The 23,085-nt window shown below is 38.4% G+C and overlaps 1 protein-coding gene across 4 annotated transcripts; it reads right to left on the bottom strand.

Annotated features, from left to right (window-relative positions):
- Positions 1-813: 813 nt before the first annotated feature.
- On the bottom strand, positions 814-23,080 carry RABL3 (RAB, member of RAS oncogene family like 3). Of its 4 annotated transcripts, XM_034411133.3 has the most exons (9): positions 22,925-23,080; positions 20,651-20,742; positions 18,859-18,988; positions 16,479-16,593; positions 14,408-14,558; positions 11,957-12,082; positions 10,402-10,473; positions 6,937-6,975; positions 814-3,602 (listed from the first exon to the last, which is right to left on the bottom strand). In XM_034411133.3, exons 1-9 carry the CDS (start codon positions 22,968-22,970, stop codon positions 3,537-3,539), a joined length of 837 nt encoding a protein of 278 aa, XP_034267024.1. In that variant the 5' UTR covers positions 22,971-23,080; the 3' UTR covers positions 814-3,536. The 4 variants fall into 4 exon arrangements, with proteins under 4 accessions (XP_034267024.1, XP_034267026.1, XP_034267027.1 ...); XM_034411135.3 differs by lacking the exon at positions 11,957-12,082 and having other exon boundaries at positions 22,925-23,074; XM_034411134.3 differs by lacking the exon at positions 6,937-6,975 and having other exon boundaries at positions 3,080-3,602.
- Positions 23,081-23,085: the final 5 nt, after the last annotated feature.

Genomic DNA, 23,085 nt, shown 5'->3' with positions numbered 1-23,085 from the left:
TTTGTAAAAGGCTTGCCAGTGAGGCTGAAATCAAGGAAGCAGAGTAGAAAAAACCTGGCAGGTCAGAGGAAATGCTATGGAACTATTATGGTTGATGTTAGCCTCATTTTGAAAAATGTTCTTTTTTTATTAATAATGCTCTGGTAATTAATGGACAAACTGGTCTCAGCTTTTACACTGATTTCCAAAAAATGGGTGTTTTACAAAAGGCTATCATCCATTCAACTCCTGCCTTAGGCATGAAAGAGCCTTGGTAGTACAGTGGTCTAAGGCACCCTGTTATTAAGCTGGTTATTAAGACCAGCTGCCTGCAATTACTGCAGGTTCGAATCTCGCCAAGGCTCAAGGTTGACTCAGCCTTCCATCCTTTCTAAGGTAGGTAAATTGAGGACCCAGTTGTGGGGGCAATAAGCTGACTTTGTATAAATATACAAAAGGATGAAGGCTATTGCTGAGCACATTGTAAGCCGCTCTGAGTCTCCGGAGAAGGGCGGCATATAAATCAAATTAAAAAAAAAAAAGCCAGCTGAATAAGCTTGAGTCAGTTACACTCTCAGCCCAATTTGCCTCACAGAGGAGTTGTTGCAGGGAAAATAGGAGGAAGGAGCATTAGATATGTTCACCATCTTGAGTTTATAAAAATAATAAAGGCAGGATATAATTTTTTTTTTACTTTTTGTGTCATTAAACCCAGCATCTGTTTCAGCTCTCCACCCCATCTGTGGTCTACCATGTTACTGCTACCAATAACAGGAAAGATATCACTGCACCTCATCTTCAGACCTCTACATCAGTAGGCAAATTGGAACAATATTCTTGTTTTAAAAAAATCTTTATTCTTTGTCAGAGGGCTTTGCATATAAGTTATCCTCATCTTCAGAATACAATTGATACTTTGGGTTTCTGCTCACAGAGTATAATCACAAGGGATAACAGTTGTAGTTGCATAATGCTTCAAATTCAATTTCTAAACTGTGCTTTATAGTAGGCAAGTGCCAGATTTGTCTGCATTCTTTAAAACAGCAGGGTTTTTTTTAGTGAGCCTCATGGCAGCTGCTAAGAAATAGATGAACTTTACCAAAGATGCTCTCTCTATTGCAGACATCACCAATACTTGCAACTGATAATCCATTTAAACAATGGCAGAAGGACATTTCTAAGTTTATATGGCAAGGGAAAAAAACTAGAATTTGATACAAGTTATTGCAAGATGCTAATGAAAGAAGGGATTTAGCAGATTTGAAATTGTATTTTGATACATGCTGTTTGGCCTGGTTAAGAGTGGGTGAACCTTCAGAACAAGAGGCTACTTGATTTAGTACGCCATGAATTAAGGTTTGGTTGGCACGGTTATCCATGGTATGACAAAGTTAATTTTAATAATCGCTTTGCTAGACATGCTATACTAAGAGTTTGGAATAAATATCAAGTAAGGTTTTCTATGGATTTGCCTCTTTTGGGTGTCTCCCGAGGAAGCTTTTTTTTACAAAAGATATGGTGACAAAGCCAGATGGGTGGACCTATGGTACAATAATATCAACTCTGGTGTCCCTACCCTAAAGTTGAGGGAAGAGCTAGAATTAGGTTACATTTGCCATTGGTTTATATCAGTGGTGGGTTTCTAATAGTTCGCCCTGGTCCAGGAGAACCGGTAGTGGCAGGAGGCTCCAATCACCCACCTCAACGTCATCACGGACACTCTGCGCATGGGCAGAAGCGCCGCATACACTCTCCCGATTCTGAATTGGTAGCGAAGGTAAGTGGAACCCACTACTGGTTTACATATCAACAACTGAAAGATTTAAACTAGATAGAGTTATGGGTTTGATTTTGTTAAAAATGAATTGGAAATCTTACTGTGTGGTAATGATGAACATATTGCTAAGATTTATAAAATGTTACTGAAATTGAATTTGGAAAGTGAACATGTAAAAACATATGGTTCAGTGGGCAAGGAATTTTGGATATAATGTAATGCTTGAACAATGGGAATATATATGGATGAAAGGTTTAAAATTCACACTAAACTATAATTTAAAAGAAAATTTTTATTAGATGGTGTACTGCTGGTATCTAACACCAGATAAGTTATCTAGAATGTATAAAGGTATTCCAGATGAATGTTGGAAATGTAAAAGTAAAGAAGGCACCTTTTATCATTTATGGTGAACATGTGATAAAGCAAAGACATTTTGGAGTAAGATTCATATTTTAATACAGAAAATTCTTAAAATGAAGATAAAGATGAAGCTATAAACTTTTCGTTTGGATTTAATGGAAAAAGACTTAGAAAAAAATTGGAACTTTGATTTTTTAAATGTTGACAGCAAGACTATTGTCTGTATGCACAAAAATGGAAGGACACTTTGACTCCCACCATGGACGAATGGCTACAGAAGCTGATGGAGCTGACAGAGATGGCTAAATTAACTGTTTCGATCAAAGAAAAGAATATCAGTACTTTTGTTGCTACAGACACTGCTTCTGGACTTTGTGCTTGAGGTGGAAAAAAATGAAACATTGATTTTGGGTTTTACTGATTAGATTGATTCATTGTTATAGAAATGGCTAGTTTGTATTATTATGAAAAGAAAAAAGTTGAGGTTCGATGTTAATGCTTTATTCTTCTGCAGAGTCGGAAGTCAATACTTTTCTTTCTCCCCTTCTCACTTGTCTTTCCCCTTTTCTTCCTCACTGTATTTTATAATTTGCTTTTCTAATTTATTCTATAATCTAAGATTATATTTTATAGTATTTTATTCTATAATCTAATAAAATGTGTAAATCCAAAAAAGGAATAGATGAAATTGTACCCAGCTCCTATGGGCAGGCTCTAATAGAATTTGAAATATTGCACACCCCTAAAATGTACATAAATTTTCAGACTCTTCTATCTGGAGGACAAGATTTGATTATGTCAAAATGTAGAGGATACCATAAAACAGGAACACAAAACATTTGTGGCCACTGAGTTGTTTTTTCTTCTTCCCCAAATTTTCTTTGTATATTTTACCATATAATTAATGACACTTAGAAATTGTATGAGAAGTAGAATATACTATTAAATAGGTATGCATGGTTATTTTTAAAGTCTTGAATTGTATCATTTATTTGCAAACTTGCTTTGCTGATACTATTCCTTTGTGTTTGAGCCATTATTATTCATAGATATGTTTAAGTCAGAGATCCCTTATTCCACAGTATCTGCTAGAATAAATGGGAATGCTGTTAGTATAATTGTTGTAGAATCTCTTTCCTAGCCATCCGTTCATCAGTAACTTGTTATTTGTTAATAGCAAATTAATAATAATGAAGAAAAATGTAATATGAGACAGCATACTCTACAACAAACCTAGGTACTCATTATGTTTCTTGGATAGTGAATTGCAGCTTCTTTCTAAATAAATCTGGGAAGACACAGTTCTGTACACTTTGTGATTAGGATAGAATCCGATTTTGCTTAGCACCAGAACGCTGCATTCAACACACGGCAATTCATTTCATTTTCCAACGCTCTATAGATGGCATGCAGAGAATCAGTCATAGTGAAAATTCTTTACAAAGCCACTTCCCATTCTTTTTTTTTCTGAGAAGCTTGGGATCTATTGATGGATAAAAATGTCTACATTAGAATTCACAATAATTGTTTTTAAAATGTTACATAACTTATACAAATTATACAAATTACATAACTTATACAAATACTTCTGGACATATGTTTGCATAAAACAGTATTACAAATTTTAAAAACCCAATCAATCAAAAGGCAGATATTAGGGAGAATTAGCTGTTGGGAAAAATAGTATATAAAATACACTTGCAATCTCTGATTGCTGGAGTACATAGGGGCCATCATAGAGAAGGCCCTTGTCTATGTGGCTACTAAGTGGCAATCTACCAACTACAGCAGAGGTGTCAAACTCGATTTCATTGAGGACTGGATCAACATTGTGGTTGTCCTCCAGGGGCCGGACAAAGGGGGAAAGGGAGTGGCCAGGGTGGTCATGGCTAACTGGGCGTGGCCCGGGGCAAGGCTAGCTTGACATTGCTCGCAAGGGTGGTGCCTGTGGGGTTAGTGGGATTGCCTCTCTCTCTCTTTCTCTCACACAAACACAGGTTTGATAAGATTATCTCGCTCTCTCAACCCACCTCATGGCACCAGCCATGCTCTCCACGGCAAACTGCACTACTTTGTCCTCCACCCCACACTGCTTAACTTTGTGGCCGCTGCACCAGTGCATTGCTAAGCCTCCTGCTCCATTATGGTGGCAAGCAAGGAGAAAAAGCAGCGAAGAACAAAGAAGAAAGAGAGGCAGTGGGAGGGGGTGGAGGACAAAGGAAGGGCAAGGGGTGAGGAGCTGCCCCACATGCCCCACACCGGCTTACCCGAGGGCCCTTCAGCCAGGCCACCCATGCCAAACCCTCACTCCACCCATTCACCCCCAGGGCAGCCCCATCCCTTCACTAACCTGCTTTCCAGCTCCGTTCCCCGCTGCTGTGTGCAGGGCAAGAAAAGTAGTCTGTGGGACTATGGTAAAAAAATAGTTCAGACCTTCCAACTTCTCAAAAAAAAAAAAAAAAAAAAAAAACATTTCGTGAAGTTGGAAGGTCTGAACAATTTTTTTAATGCACTCCCTGCCTTGCTTTGTCCTCTACCCACCCCACTGCCTCACTTCGTTCTTCTTTATTCTTTGCCACTTCTTCTTCTTGCTTGCCGCTGTAATGGAGGAGGCTGAGCAACACACTGGTGCGGCGGCCACAAAGCGAGGCGGTGGGGGGGATGGAGGACGAAGCAAGGTGGGTGCGCAGAGCTGCCCCCCATGCCCCGCACCGGCTTATCTGAGCACCCCACAGCCAGGCCAGCAACATCCTGACTTCATCTTGCAGCAGGTCCAGCAGCCCAGTACAGGACTCCATGTGCGGCACTCAGTCTCTTGCTTTGTTGCAGCAGCAAGCAAGGAGAAGCGGGCTGGCAGCCACGTAGGGTCCTGGATGGGATTTCTGGAGCCACCACCGCCCGCCTCCTTCTTGGAGGGCCAGCTGCGGAGTCCCTGCTGCCGGACACCTCCCCCTGCACGCACACACATCCCTGAAAGGCCGGAGATGCTGGTGTGGGTGTGGCACTTATCTTCAACCTGGTGGCATCCATGCCGGGCTGTGGTCGGCCGGGCTGAGGCAATGTGCATAGGCCAGGATAGGATGGGCTGGGCCTGTGCATGTATGCACCCGCCTCCTCCTGTGTGCTTGCACGCTGGGATGGCATGGGATGGCCCAAAGACATGCGGGCCATATCTGACCTCATTGTGGGCCGTATCCAATCCGCGGGCCTTGAGTTTGACACCCCTGAACTACAGCATGGAAAATGTTATTGCCAACAAAGATAATAAATGCTTATAATCTGAAGATTTTCTTTCAGGGTGATCTGGTCCTGGGCTTTCAAAAGCTGTTTTGTCAGCCAACCAATGCAAAACTTTTAGCACGAGTCTGATGTGTGAGAACCTTCTTGATCACTATTAAATACACAGATTGCATCAAAGTAATCTAACCAGAAGTTAACAAAGCAGCTTTTACTGAGGTAAAACATTCCATGTTCTGAAATAAGCATATTTGCTTAGATAGCAATGTTCTTCTAGTCAGAAGCCCAAACTAACCACTATAAATTGTACCTTAAAGACTCCAAAAAGACTTCATGTCTTCAAATACTTATGTGACATCTTCTAAACTGCCTTGTCCCCCCAAAAATACTTGGGCAGGGATATATTTAGTCTTAGATCGCCAGCATTCAAAGTCATTTTCCAATCTGTTTAGCTGCTTCTGGAAAACCATCATGCTTACAACTCATAGCATTGCAAAGATCACTCAGAAGCAATCAGTGGCCCACTGTATCTCTAACGCTAGACAGATGAGATACAGTGGGCCACTGATTGCTTCTGAGTGATCTTTGTCTGTACTTCAGCTGCTGAAATATCAGTTACTTTATTCAGAAAGCTATTCAATTGATAATTGTTTGATTGATTCAATTGATTGATAATTCAATTGGTAATTTTTTTCACATGTAGCTTGTATTTGCACAGCCAATCTGTCTTTCCCTCACTTCCTTCTCCCACCTCACAGTACTTTAAATCTCCTATCAGTCTAGTCACCCTATGCATCTGATGAAATGAGTTATAACTCATGAAAGCGTGAGCCTTTTAATAAAATGTGTTAGTTGGAAAAATGCCACCAGGCTCCTCCTCGTTTTGGATTTCACTTGGAAAGGATCTGGTCATGATAATGCACTTACTATAAATTACTATAAATTTACCTGTGTTGAAATTAATGCCATCCCTTGGGGCAAAAACCTGTGCTATGCCTTGTTCTACTGATGACATATGAGATAATCATACTGTGTTCCCCGAAAATAAGACCCCATCTTACATTTTTTTGAACCCTGAAATAAGTGCTTGGCCTTATTGTCATGCACTCTTTTGGGGGAAACAGGGTATAGCTGCTATGAACTGAAGCAATCTATCAGCATTAGGGATTCTGTTGCTTGAGCATTAAACTAGGAATAACCCTAATGGGCCTACTGTGTTTTGTGATTTTCTACTAGGTCTCTATATCCAGTATTTTTATAACCTTTCCTCTTTCTCAATTAATTGCAAATAGCCCAGCATTTTGCAGTAACTGCAGGGTATTAACCTACTTCAAGATCCATATACAGTGATTTGCAATAAATTTGTTTAGTAGTTACAAATGCAAGGATTAAATACACCTAATTCCTGGTAAAGCACACTCATTGTGACAGAGACCACTTGTACCTCCACCTCTTTCTTTTTACCTAATCCAATGAAATTATAAAATAATCCATTGTACAAAGAAGCTTGCATTTAAAAGATTTTAAACATCAGCTCAACTCATGTTATTTATAAAATAAAAAGGGGAAAGGACATATACCTGATTACCATCTCGTATATAGTATCTCTTTTCTATAACCTAAAGCACAGAAAAAAGAAACATTATTAAATGTGATCCATCCAGAATACTGTATCATATAGGAGACAATATTTACTTTCCAAAACTGGGTTTGTGCAGGTTGGAGACAAGAACATGCCCCCTGATGACTCTGTGGAGGAAGTAGGTGATTTAGAAGTATAAATGGCTGGAAACAAAGCAGAGAGGCACAGCACAACAGCCATCTTCTTTTCTACAGCAGCACCAACAGTCCTGATACAAACTTTTATCTTTTCCCACTGGGAACAGGGAAACATCTAACAGCAGTTCATGGCTGATGTGCCTAGAAAGCATCACTTAGCAATCAAAGCAGTCAAACCTTGGTGCTGAAGGGTTGTAGAACTTAGGATACGGAGAAAATGACCTAAGTTTCTCTGCACAATGGAGAGACAATCAGCTTGCCCTGATATTTAAGACAGGCATGGATGATTCAAGCTTATCAGAAGTTGAAAAAGTGGAGAAGAAAAAGATGTTTATAGAAATTCATAGGAACTACAATTAAAGAAGAAGTAAGAAGAAACTTATAGAATAAGATACATAGTAAATAAGGTTTGGAAACAAACTTGTACTGTATGGATAAATCCACAGAAAATTCACACTATAAAATGTACAATAACATTTAGAAATAGATCTAGAGAGAGAAATACTCCCGGTTTTCTTTTAAAACATTATTTTTATATAATGGGTCCACCTGCAACAAAGGAGACCAAACTTCAATTCTTATCTGTAGTCTGTACTATTTCCCCAAAAGACCCTGTGGTAGTTAAACGAGGGTCAGTTCTCATCTTAACATGGTTCATAATTTTGGGAACATTTGTTTTTCAAACTTTTTCTCAAGTCTTAGTGTTTTCTGTTAGCATGCTTCTATGTCATACAATTACAATAATAATCATGGTTAGTTCTATATAACGAAATAATTCAAATAATTCATTTAATTCATATAGTTCACATTATATTGCAGTTTGGATTGTAGCAACAAGCTAAAGTTTAGCATTATAGAACCTTTACAGCCAATCTCCATAGTGAGGACTATAAAGAATATGAATGAATGCTTAGACTATTAGTTAAAGAACCTGTTATAATAAGAGACCAAATATGTGGCTTCTGTGTATCACATATATAAAAGAATAACAAGATTACCATATAGAAGTGTTCATTGGGTCACATGGTAATGCCAAAAGATTCTCATGTCAATTAGCTAACAGAAAAGATGACTGGAAATTCACAAGCCTTGGGGCCAGTACAAGAAGTAAAAAGGTTTTCTGAAATGATGAAGTATATTCAATGTGGAACGTGGGTATATATAGATATGAAGCACCCATTGCATGTCGACTGATGAGTTAGGAGAAAAGGTTGGCAGAGCAATGCCCTGAGCCAGAGAGAAAGTAGTAATTATCTTTGGCAGAAAAGAAACATCTGGTCAGAGTATAACTGTCTTTCTGCCAGATGAGATAAGATGGATCAATAATAAGGGCACAAAGTTCACCAGCACGATGCATAGTAGTAACTGGCAAAAGCAAAATACTTTCAATGTAAGCAAACATTAAGAAGAATAGCCTCAAGTACTTTAAAAGTCAACTAAGAAACTACTGAAATGTCCCAAGAAAAAGCCCATCTCAGAAATGGGAAGATACATGTTAAATTTAACAAAAAGAAAAAAAGAAAAGAAAAAAGAAACCAAACAAGAAGAAATGTTGACTAATTCTGAATAGAAGAATGAATAGTAAAAAAGCCATAACAAACTTGCATTGATGGCCTTTCACAGAAAGTGGAAAGAGACAATTGAAAAGAAGCCCATGTAGAATTAAAAGAATGGAGAACAGAAGGTTTCTGAGAGGCATCAAGACTTCTTGTTCTGTAGATGGCATAAGATAGGCTTCCAGGCTGTCAGACACATATCCACAAATCTTGTTACAGGGGGAGATGACCAAAATGCCATTTGCCCTCAAGAGTAGTTTAGGAAATCAGAACTGATTGCACCACCAAAGAATCATGAGCGTGCACTGCTTTGATTGTAACAGATCTTGGCAGGAGTCCTGGAGAAATAAAACAATGCAACACAATATTTAGCAATGTGTAACACTTAATGTTCAGATGTCACAGTTGCCATTTTAGTGCAGAATATCTAACTTAGATTGCTTGAAAGTTCTGGTATCGTTGATTGTTTTTCTAAGATGCCCAGGAAGTACGTGCACATTCAGGCATCAACAGAACAGTGATGTCTCCACAGCATACAGATCAGACCCTCAAATTTAATGGGTTCCTTACAAGTAGTCCTTGATTTACAACCACAATTGAGCTCAATATTTCTGTTGCTAAGTGAGATATTTCTTAAGTGAATTTTGCCCCATTTTATGACTTTTCTTGCCACAGTTGTTAAATGAATCACTGTAATTGTTAAGTTAGTCATATAGTTGTTAAATGAATCTGGCTTCCCCATTGATTTTGTTTGTCAGAAGATCACAAAAGGTGATCACATGACCCCGGGACACTGCATCTGACATAAATATGAACCAATTGCTAAGTGTGTGAATTTTGATCCCATGACCATAGGGATGTTGCAGTGGGCATAAGTGTGAAAAACAGTAATAAGTCACTTTTTTCAATGATGTTGTAATTTCGTACAGTCTCTAAATGAACTGTTGAAAGTCAAGGACTTCCTGTATTAACAAGAAAAGGAATTTTCTTGAGCCCTTTTGTTCAATATTGTTTTTTGAACATGGAGATTAAAGGTGTAGTCTTGTCATAAATTCTTTTAGTGATGGTAACAAACTAGACAGACTCTTTTGGTTCTTACTGAGTAAAAAATGCTTTATCATCAAAACAGATTAAAAATAAATTAAGTGCTTATATAAACAAGAATGTGATTTTGTTATACTTTTAAACCTTATCTTTTTATAATTTTAGGAATTGGTTCTTCTTTATCCTACAGTAAAGCCATGGGAAGGCTGACTATCTAAAGGAAGCATGAAAACATAGGGTACAGATTGAAGGCTGCATCAGGGTTATGTTTGACCTTGGTGGGCCGGGGTGGGTGTGGCCAGGGTGGGCATGGCCAGCTCGACATCACTCATATCGGGGACACCTGTGGCAGCCCGAGCACTCTGCCAGTGAAAATGGGCTCCCGAGCTCTGTTTTCAGCTGTGACGGCCTCCTGCAATCCTCTGCCAGTGAAAACAGAGCTCAGAGGGCTGCGAGCGGCCCTCCTGAGTCTGTTTTTGCTGGCAGAGGCACTGCAGGCCAATCCTTTGCTGTTTCCAGGTCGTCCTGTGGGCCAGATCTAAGCACCCCACAGGCTGGATCTGGCCCTCGGGCCTCGAGTTTGACACCCCTGCAATAAAGCCTGTTTAATTTAGATCAGATTGTAGAAGTTTTTCATTCTGTATGCTGTCAAGAATAAAGGCTTACCTTATCAAAAAATCTGCTGAGCTTGACAGCATTGGAGGAACCTGCAGCCAAGTAACGGGGACTTGTACAATCCTGAAAGATCAAAACATCAATTTTGTCTTTAATTTCTTAATTTGCTCATTGGTAGATAGTCCCTAAAAAGTACAGAGTAGTTTTGAAGTACCATATTTTTGGTATATAAGATGCACCCCCCCACACACAAAAAAGTGGGAGGAAATGTCTGTGCGTCTTATACAGTGAATGTTGCTGAAGCCCCACCCACCCACCAGCCCCCAGCCTTTGGCCTCTGTCTCCCAGCAATTTACTTCCTTGCAGCAAACAGCACAGCCTGATTTAGCACAAGCAGCTGATTGACAGTTGGATCCTGGAATACCGCCTATCAGCTGTTCCAAACTGCAGGGATTGCCTCTGCCCTTCACTGCCACCCATCGCTGCTGCTGCCTATCGCTGCCTCTGCATGCCCCATTTTCTGCCTCCATGCATCCCATTTTTGGCCTGTTCCAGGCAGTGGGGATAGGCAGTGGCGGCAGAAATCCCCGCCCCTGGAACAGGCGAAAATGGGGCACATGGAGGTGGCAATAGGCTGCAGCAGCAATGGGTGGCGACGGCAGCAATGGGTGGTGGCGATCCCTGCAGCCTGGAACAACTGAAAGGCGGTATTCCGGAGGCCAATCCAACCGCCAATCAGCTGCTTGCGCTAAACCAGGCTGTGCTGAAGCTGACCAGGCTGTTTGCTGTATTCATTCCACCAAATACAAGCTGAAGCAAAGTTTTATTTTCACATCCAATGGTAATCGTCTTTCTCTCAACATAATCAGTGTTCTTTCCTTTGGCAGCTTAATGTATCTATCCTATTGCAATCTCCCTCCCACCACTGCTGTATTGTAAATCATTAGTCAGTAGCAATCAATACATTTATTGCCCCAGAAGTCTGAAAACCTGAAGTCTCCATCCCAGAATTACTTGTCAAAGACAGAGCAAGTGTATTTATATACCACCATGTTTTTGAGATACTTATTTAGGCACCTGTGATGAATGATCACTCTTCACCCAGACAGCCAATTTGGGGTGGTGGTTAAGGCTTTGGATTAGGAATGGAAATATTCAGTTCCTAATCCTCCCTCAGGCATGGAAGCTCACTGGATGCCTTAGGCCAATGCAGTCATTCTCTGAGACAAACCTGTCACAGAATGTTGTTGCTGTAGAACAAAGTAGGAGGACAGGTGTTGACAGCGAGACCCAAGATTTAAATGCATTGAAGCAAAGTTCGCTTGGATAAAGGAATGAGTGACTTTTCTGCCTGGATCCCCTTTCTTGTAGATCTCCAGTGTGGTTAGAGCGTACTGATCTCATATATCGAACAACATTCTATACAAACTAAAGATGGTCTTGACGAAAGTCATTCAGTAGAAGTTGTGCTACAGCCTAAGGTTTGCAGACTTGGATTTCTCAATCCTGGCATGCAGCTATAAATATGTTGGGAAAAACTGTTTCCTGACTAAAGGGATCAAATCGGTCTTCAGGGTTATGAAGGTCTTCTGGGCTAGTTACCTACTTTCATCCTCTCCATGTTAAATCTTGCATAATACACACACTTAGAGCAAATGGAGGAAAAATGTAGAGATCTTTGGGCTCTTTTGAAGTTCAAGATATCTGATGCTATGGCTCCCTCTGTAGGTACCTGGAAGACAAACTGGCTCAGCTTATAGTTAGCTGGAAATACAAGTCTACTAATGGGGCTTTAAACCTTCTGGTGATCTCATAACAATCTATGAATGAAGAATTCATTAATATTATAAGATATAGTAATAGCACTTAAGACTTATATACTGCTTTACAGCCCTCTCTAAGCAGTTTACAGAGTCAGCATATTGCTCCCAACAATTTGGGTCCTCATTTTACCAACCTAAGAAGGATGGAAGGCTGAGTCAACCTTGACGAGATTTGGATCTTTCCATTCCTAGATGGTGAGATTTGAACTACCAAATTGCAGGCAGCCGGCAGTCAGCAGAAGTAGCCTGCAGTACTTCACTCTAACCACTGCACCACCATGGCATATAGACTCTGGATGTGTTTTGAAGAAGTTGAGACTCTGGTCATTCCAGTATTCTTGAGGTCTTCCTCATGAAGGATTGGGGCTCAATTCTACCATGTTTCCCCGAAAACAAGACATGTCCTATGCGGACATAAGCTCAATCAGACTTTTCAGCGCATGCGATAATATAGCCATCCCCGCAAAATAAGCCTCCCCACCAACTACTTACATACATGCGCAGTCTGTCCCATTTCCTCTGGTTGCTTGCCGCACAACCAAAATGAGTTGAGAAGGCAAGGCTGGAGGAGGGGGGGGAAAGGGGGGACATGCCCTCCCCTCCCTTTTCTTCATGCCGACTAAGCGGCCCAACACATCCCACCTCACCCAAATGGCAATAGCAGCCTGGCTGCTTCCCTTCCCCGCCGTCTCTTTATTGAGAGAGGTAGAGGTGGGGTGGGGGAGAATTCGAGAAGTTTGATTGAACTCGCGAGAAGGCTTACTTTTATAGTATGTTTCCCTGGACATAATGGCGAGGAATGCGACGGATCTGGAAAGGTAAGACGCGTGTCCCGCTTCTCACCCGCCCTGCCACTCCCAAATTGCATCCCTAAAGGGGGTGGGTGGTTAAGCGAGGGGATGGAACCCTGTCATGCCCGGCGAGGGGGGGGAGAAGAGACGGCAAGGGGAGCCACGTCTCGCTCCACGCGTCTCACTTCTCCCCTGCCTCCCCTGCCACCCCTCTTGATAAAGAGACAGTGGGGAAGGGAAGCAGCTGTTGCCATTGGGGTGGGGTGAGACATTTTGGGCTGTTCAGTTTGCATGAAGAATAGGGAGAGGAGGTGACGGCAGCGACAGGACATCCAGTCCCACATTCGCCGCCTCTTGCACCCCCAAAATAATAAGATCCCTGATAATAAGGCCAAGCTCTTATTTGGGGGGTCAAAAAAAAATAAGACCCTGTTTTATTTTTGGGGAAACACTGTACTTAGATAGAAAAAATGAGCTTGGGCAGTATTGTGCTTTGTCAAGGACAAACACAGTAGTATTAGAGGCCTGAATTCAAGATTGGCTAGTCCAATCACTGCTAATCACGAGAAAAATTTATACTGTGTTCGTAGTCTGTTATTGTTTAGGAACCTTGAAACATCTAGCCAGGCAGTCACACACCAAGAAAACTTATTTTGGTGGTGTTTAGGATGTGTGCTGACACTTCCCAAATGAATTTCTAGCATCTAGGACTTCTATTATCTGAAGGACTATTTCAGATGCAAATTTAACTTTATTATGATGCCCCATTTTCATAACTTTATGTAAGAGAAAGAGTGCTTGCCATGGATAAATTCTATAAGATGGAGCATGAACTGAGTCAATGGATAATGTTCTGGGAGGTAGGTCAGGATTGATTGTTTGGCACATGAGACATTGATCTTAGGTCATACATCTTTTGAGCCAGATGGGACTTGTTTGAGAGTCAGAATGTCTCTGAAATTCTCTTTCCTTTTAGTTTACACAGAGAAAATTATTGAAAATTCTGCTGGTGGAATTAGTTTTATGGCCTTGATTTTTAGCAGATGACTGATCTAAATCTGAAAATCCTTTTCTGTTGCAACTTGAAGGAAAATATAAATGTTTACGTCTTGAAATTCTGTGGCATAGGCATAGGCAACTGTGAAGCAGCAAGTGTCTATGATGAGAGTAATTTGCAATGGATAGACTTAAATAGTCCCTTACTGCTGCCCCTTTACAAAATTGAGAAGGATCAAAGAACTGGCAGGAAAGTTGCTGTGTGGAGTTAGAGGTTCCTAACATTCTTTGATTCTGTCTGCAAGGGAAAAAAATAGCTTAAGGGTACCCTCCAGCAATAATGGAAAATGAGCAGGATTTATTTCAGGGAAATGACTATTCTCTGAAATAAATTCATGGCCAACAATAGGATTAATCCAAGCTGACAAAATAAAGGATAACACAAACCAGATTGATTTCTTCTGCACTGAAATCCTCAACCAGAAAAGCAGTTCTGCTCAAGACCTCATTGCGTTTTGTCTCTGGGATTTGGTCTAATTTTGTTCCTATGACAAGCAGTGGAATCTGGTTATCAGCAAACTGTTCCCGATCATAGTCTCTGTGAAGGAAAGTGAAGATATAAAGCATAAAGATATAAAGATATAAAGTTTATGAAGTATTACAGGTGGCACATTAGCTACAGTTTCCCAAATATACTTCTTTGCCACAGCCATGTATTAAGATTTGCTCTTTCTTGGAGAATGCAACCTCATCTTTAAAATGCTTCACCTCAATCCCTGAGTACAAAAGTATTTCCATCATGACTGGATTTAATTTCAGGATGGTGATCAAGCATGAAATGTATAAAGTATCACTAAGGAAGGTGACAGCAGCAGCACTCTTCAAATTAGCACAAAACGTATTTTAGTGAAAGTGTAAGGGAATTTTATACCGGATAGGAACTAAATCTATTTTAAATCGTTTATTACATGTTTTCCCTGCTTAAGATGTCTTACATCACAATATAACAACAAACAAATCTAGGATGGATATGGCAAATGGAAAGTAGAGATAATATACATGTACACCGCACGTTTATGAAAATCCAGTGTCAGGCCTTCAAGGTAGGCTAGATCAAGAAACAGTCACTGCAGGAATTCCAAAAATGATACTTTTGTGGCAGTATATAGCAGCATAATTTTGAAAGCCAGCCCAAGTTTCTCTTAGTTCCATCTTATGCTAAACAAAATCAAGATGTGGTTATTTTAAATTTCTCTCTCATGCTCCCTTCTATCTCTGGATTGAGCAATCTCTTGACAGCTCTTTAACAGCTATCTCATATCTGCCCTAAGGTTAGTTCTCTGGTCCTTTATATCAACATTCATCCCAAGTTTTAGAAAGCTACATGTATGTTAAGTCTTCCATTGCAAAGGCAGGATCTGAACATCTTGGAAATGTAGCTACAATAGTAGAATCCAATTTTATACAGTCTCTTTAAACTACCCAAATACCCAGAAAAAAGCTACCATTTGCACTAGCATTCCACATGAACGTAGAAGATTAAAATGGGGCAGATCTCTACCCTCCTACCTTTCACAAAGCATTGACCTGGCTTTCCTCCCAAGGGCTGGGATGAGCTGTCTGCCTATTGGAAGCTTGACTTCATGCCAGGTTTTGTATTTGGTTGTTATAGTTTTAATATGATCTATGTTGTTTTAATTTTTGATTGGGAGCCATACAGTTTGTTGTAAGATAAGGATAAGGATAATTTTATTGGGATGGGAGAATATAAAAATATTTTAAATAAATAAATAAAGTCAAGTTGATTTCATCTCTAGTTTTCAACATTCTATAATCTGACAATGGGATCAATGGGTTACTTTTTTTCCGATATGTGCTCTTTAGCACTTTAGCAATCTCCTATTTTCCTATCTTCAAATCCCCCAAAATCTGGGGAAAAGAGCCTGTTTCTATTATTTTTAATTATATATTTTTAATTATTAAAATGTATTAACTGCAAAGCTATGAATCATTTTAATGAATTAGGTGTTCAGTTTGTTCAGGAAATAAATTCTGACTAGCCAAAATTGATGTATTTATCCCAAAGGTATTTTTCAAATGGCAACTGTACTTTGTTTTTTCCTTGAAGACATTTCACTTCTCATCCAAGAAGCTTCTTCAGATCTGACTGAATGGTGTGAAATTGAAAACACCCTTGGACCACCATGACCTGGATGATTGAGAATTTCCATAAACAATATATTTTTCCTATTCTACTTTGTAAAGTTGAATATATTTAGATGTATTTTTGCTATTAAAACTGTCGATCACTGCTACTCCTTATATATGAAACACATACTATGACTTTCACACAGCCTTTAAGGACAGATTTCTAAAAAGAATATTGCTAGACGAGGTGGTCCTTCTTTTTTCTGACAGAAAAGAGCCTACCCATTTTCAAAATCTTACAACATGTCATCCCTCCAATTCACATGGTTATCACAATGATAGTGGATGGCTGTATATTCTGCCTACTTACCCATTTGTCACCAGGACGCTAGATGGAGTCACATCTTTGTTGAGAGCTTCCAAAGACCATCGATACAAGTTTTGTGAGGACTTTTTGTTGGTTAAATCATGCACTAAAATGATTCCTAAGTAAGAAAAGGTTTTTTTTTAATTTTTTCCTAAAATTACCAAAATTATTTTGAAACACATAGCAATTATAGAAACAAAGCCAGGTCTCAAAAGAGCACAAAAATGAGAATATTTATTCAACCTCTCATTAAGGACAGAATCAGAATGAAAGCTAACCATGTTTAGAAGTAAACTATTGTAGAAGACCATTAGAAAAGCCAGTTTTGCCTAACAAACAAGGTTATAAAATCAATTAAGACACATTATGAAGCAATCAGGCATCATAAAGCAATCAGCTAGGGCAAGGGAATTTGATGGATTAGTTGGAAAATAAAAAAGAATTATGTAAGGAAATGGTACTAATGCCTGAGCTGGAAGGATTTTGGTCTAGATATGATAGCACTATATAATGAACCATAGAACTGAATGCTGCAATATAATTATTTTCAGTTCCTTGATTACTCTTCCCTAACTGACTTTCTTGAACTGAAAGGACTATAAGCATGTTCTCTGTTTTAATAAGCCCCCCCCCCCAAGTTTTTGCACAGTATTGCTTTATGATCCTGTTTCCTGGTTATTTTTGGGTTTTGTTTATACCTTAGTCTTAAATTCCCACAAAAAAATGAAATGTACTTAGGTCTAACCTCCTGGAAAAATTCCCGCTTCTAATTTCCAATCACTTCAAACCAAACGCTATTGGCTATAGAATTACTAGATACTGTGCATGGATTCAATCTTTTTCAGATGTGGATGCAACTATTTCAGCAATAAAAGTTATGTAAAACTAAACAATAAAAAGTATGTAGGATTTATTCTAGAATATTATAAAAATGAAAGAATAGTTTTAAAAACTTTGTTAAAATGATTAAAGAAATAATAGCAACAGTTACTTTTCCTTCCCCATCTTTTGTTTTGTTTTGTTTTAGTTTAAGTCTGAGGGACTTTCCTTAATTCTACTTTTATAATCCCCAATAACAGAAATTCTCAAAGTTATGTATTATAGTTAAAACATTCAAAAAAGTAAGCTATGTAAATCGATGTAAAATACTTCAGAGAAAACAGTACAACATACAAGCAAAAATCACAATTCAAACTAAAGTAAAAATGTACAATAACATGTTTGTACCAGAGATTTTTAGCACCGCTGGAATTTTACTAAACGTGGGATCTAACTTACAACAGATGTCAGCAATTTATTTTCAAAGAAATAAAAGGTACAGAAATAAAAGAAACAAAGACAAAGAATAGGAAAAAAAATGTGAGAACAATCTTTTCCAAATTTAATTTAAGGTGGCAGGAATACATATAGCTGGAAATTCCAGATAAAGAGAAGACCACATTGCATCACTGAAGACAGGACCAGACACATATATATCTGAATGGATTTCAGTTGAAAAGATATCAGAGAACCCAGAGGCTCATTCACAAAGTTAAAAATAAGCGAAGGAACAGCAGATAGTGGGAAACAGACCTTCTTGCGGCTGAGTTGCTTGATTGTCAGAGGCTTTTAAAAGCATTTTTTTCTGCAACCTCTTCAGCCGAAGAGGTTGTAATAAAAATGCTTTTAAAAGTAAAAAAAAAAAAGTTGGCCACGCCCACCCAGTCACATTACCCCCCACTAAGCCATTCCCACAGAACCAGTAGTAACACATTTTACATTTCACCACTGCCTCTGGGTGATCATCAATGGGTGGTGTTTGATAACAATTCACGTGCTAGTCCTAATTCAAATTTAGAATAGAATATCTTTAGCTCCACGTATATCTGCCTAAAGATTAAGGCATCTGATAGGAATAGTTGGTATTCTACTTTGAAACTAGTATTGGTTATGCATTATTTCATTATTTCATGAATATAATTAAAGAATGGCCCAGAAATCTTTTAAGGTACATATATGTGGCAGTGATACAGATACAAAATATATACAAGTTCATAAATTGCCTCCAGGCAAGATGGGTGGCATGTAAATTGAATAAATAAATGTAAATGAATAAATAAATTTAATCCATTGCAAACTAGAATGTACTGGTTTTCAAATAAACATAATGAATAATAAATATACCCAGAAACCTGTTCAGGAAAAAAATTAAAGAAATTTGTTGACACTTGCAAATATACATTGTATCTAAGAAAGTAAAGTATTTGAAATTGAAATTCAGCCAATAACTGTTCTTTAATGTAAAATTCTTGTTTGCAATATTTACGGAACATGATCTACATAAATCAAACCAAGTTCTGTAGTTCTGATCTGATGTAACAGATCTTAAAAATGCATCCATTACCATTAACTGAATTGTAGAACATAAGACGTGTGCTTTTCACACTACTAGCACTGCCTACAGAACCACCAACATCCCATAATTCGATGAAATAGATCTTTTCTTCTGGAGTTCCTTCTTTGTAGTCATGAATCTGGCAACAAGAAACCAAATAACATAAATAAATTTAAAATAACAGTAAATTAAAATCAGCATTCCATTACACAATGAAGTACCTCTATAGAACATAGGAAAGGTGGTCTAAGGAGATAATTAGTTAGGTTCAGCAATGAGTTTCTAAGAATGCAGCTGCTTTGGCCTATGCACGCTATACAGTAAGGTTTTTTTTTCTTTTTCAAATGGTAATGAGGATAACAAGGTGACATATTTCTTAACGGGAAAAGCAGAAAATAAGCACTTTCCTGAAAATACTTGCTGTATTATATTTACTTATTCTGATGAAAAAATCCAAACATGTTTTTTTATGGAGAATGAATTATCTGCATTTAGCTTTTATGGGGAGAAAGAATGTATACAAAATATCTGGCACATATATCAATATAGGAGTGTGAGATGTATGTACACACAAAACTTACACACAGACATATAGGCTGCATAAATCATTTGGAGAAATCATTTAACTTGGCAGTCCCTTTATTACCAATTTTGGTGGGGAAAAAAATAATTGCATGAATATACATATGAAGATGATCTACAAGAGCCCTCAAAGCAGCTGCATTAAATCTTCAGGTGGATGCAACCATTATGACATCTGTTAAAAGCCAGTTTACTTACAATTTGCTCAAATACACCCCAAATAGTTCACATAGATCTAATTAATTTTTGCATGCATGATAATACTACAGATAAATTAAAAATACCATGTCAAAGTATAATAAGCAAAGAATACACTACAAAAAAACCTGTACCATAGACACAATTTCATGATCATTTTTTCCTGCTCTTTCTATCTCCAGAACTCTACTCAACAATTAACTTAGCAACTTTTCTATTTTCTGGTCAGAGAATGCTTCAAAAGGAAGCCTGGTTAGTAGCTATTCATTATTTGCCCCTAAGAATAATTTTGTATTCAGAAACTTTTTTTGAAATAAAGATGGTTAAATATGTCTTGGCAGCCAATCAGTATAAAAGATCATCTTTCAAAAATTACCTGACCACTGTACTCTCCACAAGAACTATAATAAGGAACACAGAATCATAATATTTTTGCAAAAATCTGGAAAGATAATTTTCCCACTCTTTGGCCAATATTTTTCTACTTTTATTCAATTCCTATCCCACTGACTGATACAGTACATGTACATCTCTTTTACTAATTTTATTGCATATTTTTGCAAAGATGCAGAAGAAGACAGATTATCAATTATAGAAAACACTTGCAAGTCTATGAATATTTAAATACCCCCTAGGCCATCATATTTTAAGTTTAAACGTGCCTGGGATAAACATATGTCCATCATCCAACAAAAATTAAAATAATTAAACATAATAAATTAAATTAATAAATTAATAAATTAAAAAGTAAACAAAAAAACCCTCAAGGGGTAGACCGGATGAACCATTAGGTCTTTTTCTGTTGTCCATTTTCTGTTTCTATATTTCTATATTGCTTTCCTTCTCACCTCCACCTCTGACCATGTTAGAGTTATCAATAATGGGTAGTGCTCATCAACTGAATGATATTCTTACGTTGCAATTATGCTTTACTTCTGCAGTTAAATGTCACTAATTTTCTGTATGTAAAATATATTATTTCAAAGACAATATTCACAAATTATCAGGTGTTTCCACATACACGGACATCAACAGAGCAGCCCACAGTCCAGGATGGGTTTCCTAGCATCTGATTGTGACATAATAGGTGAACAAGTGATGATTTCCCCACACCTGAAACAAAATAATAAAATAAACCTTCAAAACTAACAAACATGTCTGCTGTCATTTAAGTTTTGCTATATAACGGAAATTAAATAGGAATAAACCACCCTAGATAGCTGTTATAGTGTCTCCTACTTGAGCAGGGAGTTGGACTAAAAGACCTCCAAGGTTCTTTCCAATTCTGTCATTCTATGTTCTATGTAACAAGTGCAAAAATTAGATTCAGTATTGTACAAGTTGGATTTTCCAAAAAATGATAGACTAGATTGTTTCTCTTATATCTTCAAATGATTGGAATCTGATCTTCCATGTTTGACATATTTATTAATAGCATTAGAGGAGTATGTCATAACTGATGGCAGCCTGTAGGTAACTTGGCTTATCTTGAATAAATCTAAATAAATTTGGTCATTAATCCTTGAACAAATCATCACAAAATCAAAGATCTGTGGTGGAATACACCAGTAAGAGAATGCGGTGATGTTGGAACTGCTGCCCAGAAATTATTTACACTTTGACGGTTCAAGCCTGGCTCCATAAGATGGGGTGATCTCCCGTTCCTTGATCCCTAGCTCCTGCCCATCCAGCAGTCCAAAAGCATGCAATATTATAAGTAGATAAATGGGTACTATTTCAGTGGGAAAAACCTAGCTGCGTTCATGTATGCAGAGAGCAGAAGCCAGCACTGAACCTGGCCAGACATGAGGCATCGTGACACGGGGTGAGGTGAGGCAAGAGCAGAAGAGTCTGGAAGAGCCAGTAACCTGAGTGCCATTGGTTAATTGATGTAAAGCTAGTTTGCCCCCTGCAGTGCTTCAAGGATAGATGGGCAAGTGCCAAACAGAATAAACTAGCAATTTGGCTGTCAGGACTGCTTTGTGTCTAACGTGTAGATTTCCCTGCCATTGTACGCTAAATAAATAAATAAACTGCTAAGTAAAAATATGGTCTGTGTTTGTACTCTATTCTCTTTTGTTGTTTTGTCACTGTAATTAAGATTGATTTGACTTAATATTCAAAACCAGTTGCTGGGAGGCGGGCACCATATAAATTTGATATATTATTTCTGTTCATAATAATCATACTTTAGCAGTTCCTGCAGTGAGTAAGGGGCTGGACTGATTATTTCTGTGATCCCTTCTAACTCTGGGATTCTATATTCTTGATAGCTTTAATAGGGAAGAAAAAGACTAAATGAAATTTAATACAGACAAATGCAAAGTTCTTTACTTCACTCAAGTATCAAATACACAAGCATAGAATGACATATGAAATAAATTACAATAGGATATCATACATTTTATTTTGCTGAATGAGTTCAAGCGAAGGCTAAATAGCCATCCAATGGAAATGCTTTAATCTAGATTCTTGTACTGAGCAGGAGGACAGATTCAGTGGTACAAATGGCTCTTTCCAATTCTGGGATTCTATTGCACCCAGAAATATCTTAACAGTTCTCTATGTCCTAAAAATGGGGGGGAGGGGGAGATGCAAGAGTACTATTATTAATTAAATTATATGTCCCTCATCATGCCTAAAGGTGACTCTGAGGCTTACCAACCAATAAAATATTTAAATTTTAAAACAATATATAATCACATTACACTTGATTTAAAATTGACAAAGATGGGGAGGAAGGGAACAAAATGCACATGGGGAGGAGCTGGGGTTTTATCTTAGTCCATTAACCTACTGCAGAATGATGACACCCACCAATAGTTATTGCAAACACGCTATACGTAAATATGTTTGTATGAGGGGCTAATGTTTCTGCAACTGCACCTCTGTAGTATGTTAGTTCGAGAAACAAACAGGTTAACTAAGTGAGATCGTAGAAACATTTTTGAAACTCTTACACCATCGACTGCTATGGCCTCATTTACACACCCAGCAGAGCATAGATCTAAAACTCTTGACTGCACTAGACCAATTGAGACGGGAAGTAGAATATGGATGCGTTAAATAACCACACTTTCTAGAAATCAGGAAAAAAAAATAGCTGTATTGTCTGTTACACTGTTTCTTGTTCTATTTTCCGAAGAAACTATTTTAAGCAGGAAAGGAATTCCAAATAACAGCCAATTTGGAGTCCTGCTATATTATTTCTCCCCCTTGCCATATAGAGCGGCAGAGCGTGGCTCTTCTTCGTGGAGGACGGCTGCGGTCGCTCCTCACGCCCTCACCCACTCACCTGAATCACCCAACACAAGCACCTTCACCCTTTCTAAGGCAGCCATTTTTTTTTCTCTTCAGGGGCAATTACCAGAAGAAGCTACCGACGTAGGCCACCTCTCCACTTTCATTCTTCCTAAAATAGACCAATCAGAAATCGATTCGTACAAGCCTGTCTTC

This window comes from Pantherophis guttatus, chromosome 2, assembly GCF_059756535.1.
Source record: "Pantherophis guttatus breed Tessera chromosome 2, ASM5975653v1, whole genome shotgun sequence".
Taxonomy (NCBI): domain Eukaryota; kingdom Metazoa; phylum Chordata; class Lepidosauria; order Squamata; family Colubridae; genus Pantherophis; species Pantherophis guttatus.
The sequence above is the reverse complement of the archived record's forward strand: the minus strand, read 5'-3'. Positions and strand labels throughout refer to the sequence as shown.

Bases quoted from the DNA above. Each gene is read 5' to 3' on its own strand.
- RABL3 (XM_034411133.3), bottom strand. From the start codon at position 22,970: ATGGCTGCCTTAGAAAGGGTGAAGGTGCTTGTGTTGGGTGATTCAG. The intron at 14,559-16,478 runs GTAAGTAGGCAG...TTTCCTTCACAG, and splicing joins AGCGTCCTGGTGACAAATGG to AGACTATGATCGGGAACAGT. The intron at 12,083-14,407 runs GTTTGTGTTATC...TTTGTCTTCCAG, and splicing joins GTGCAGAAGAAATCAATCTG to GTACCTACAGAGGGAGCCAT.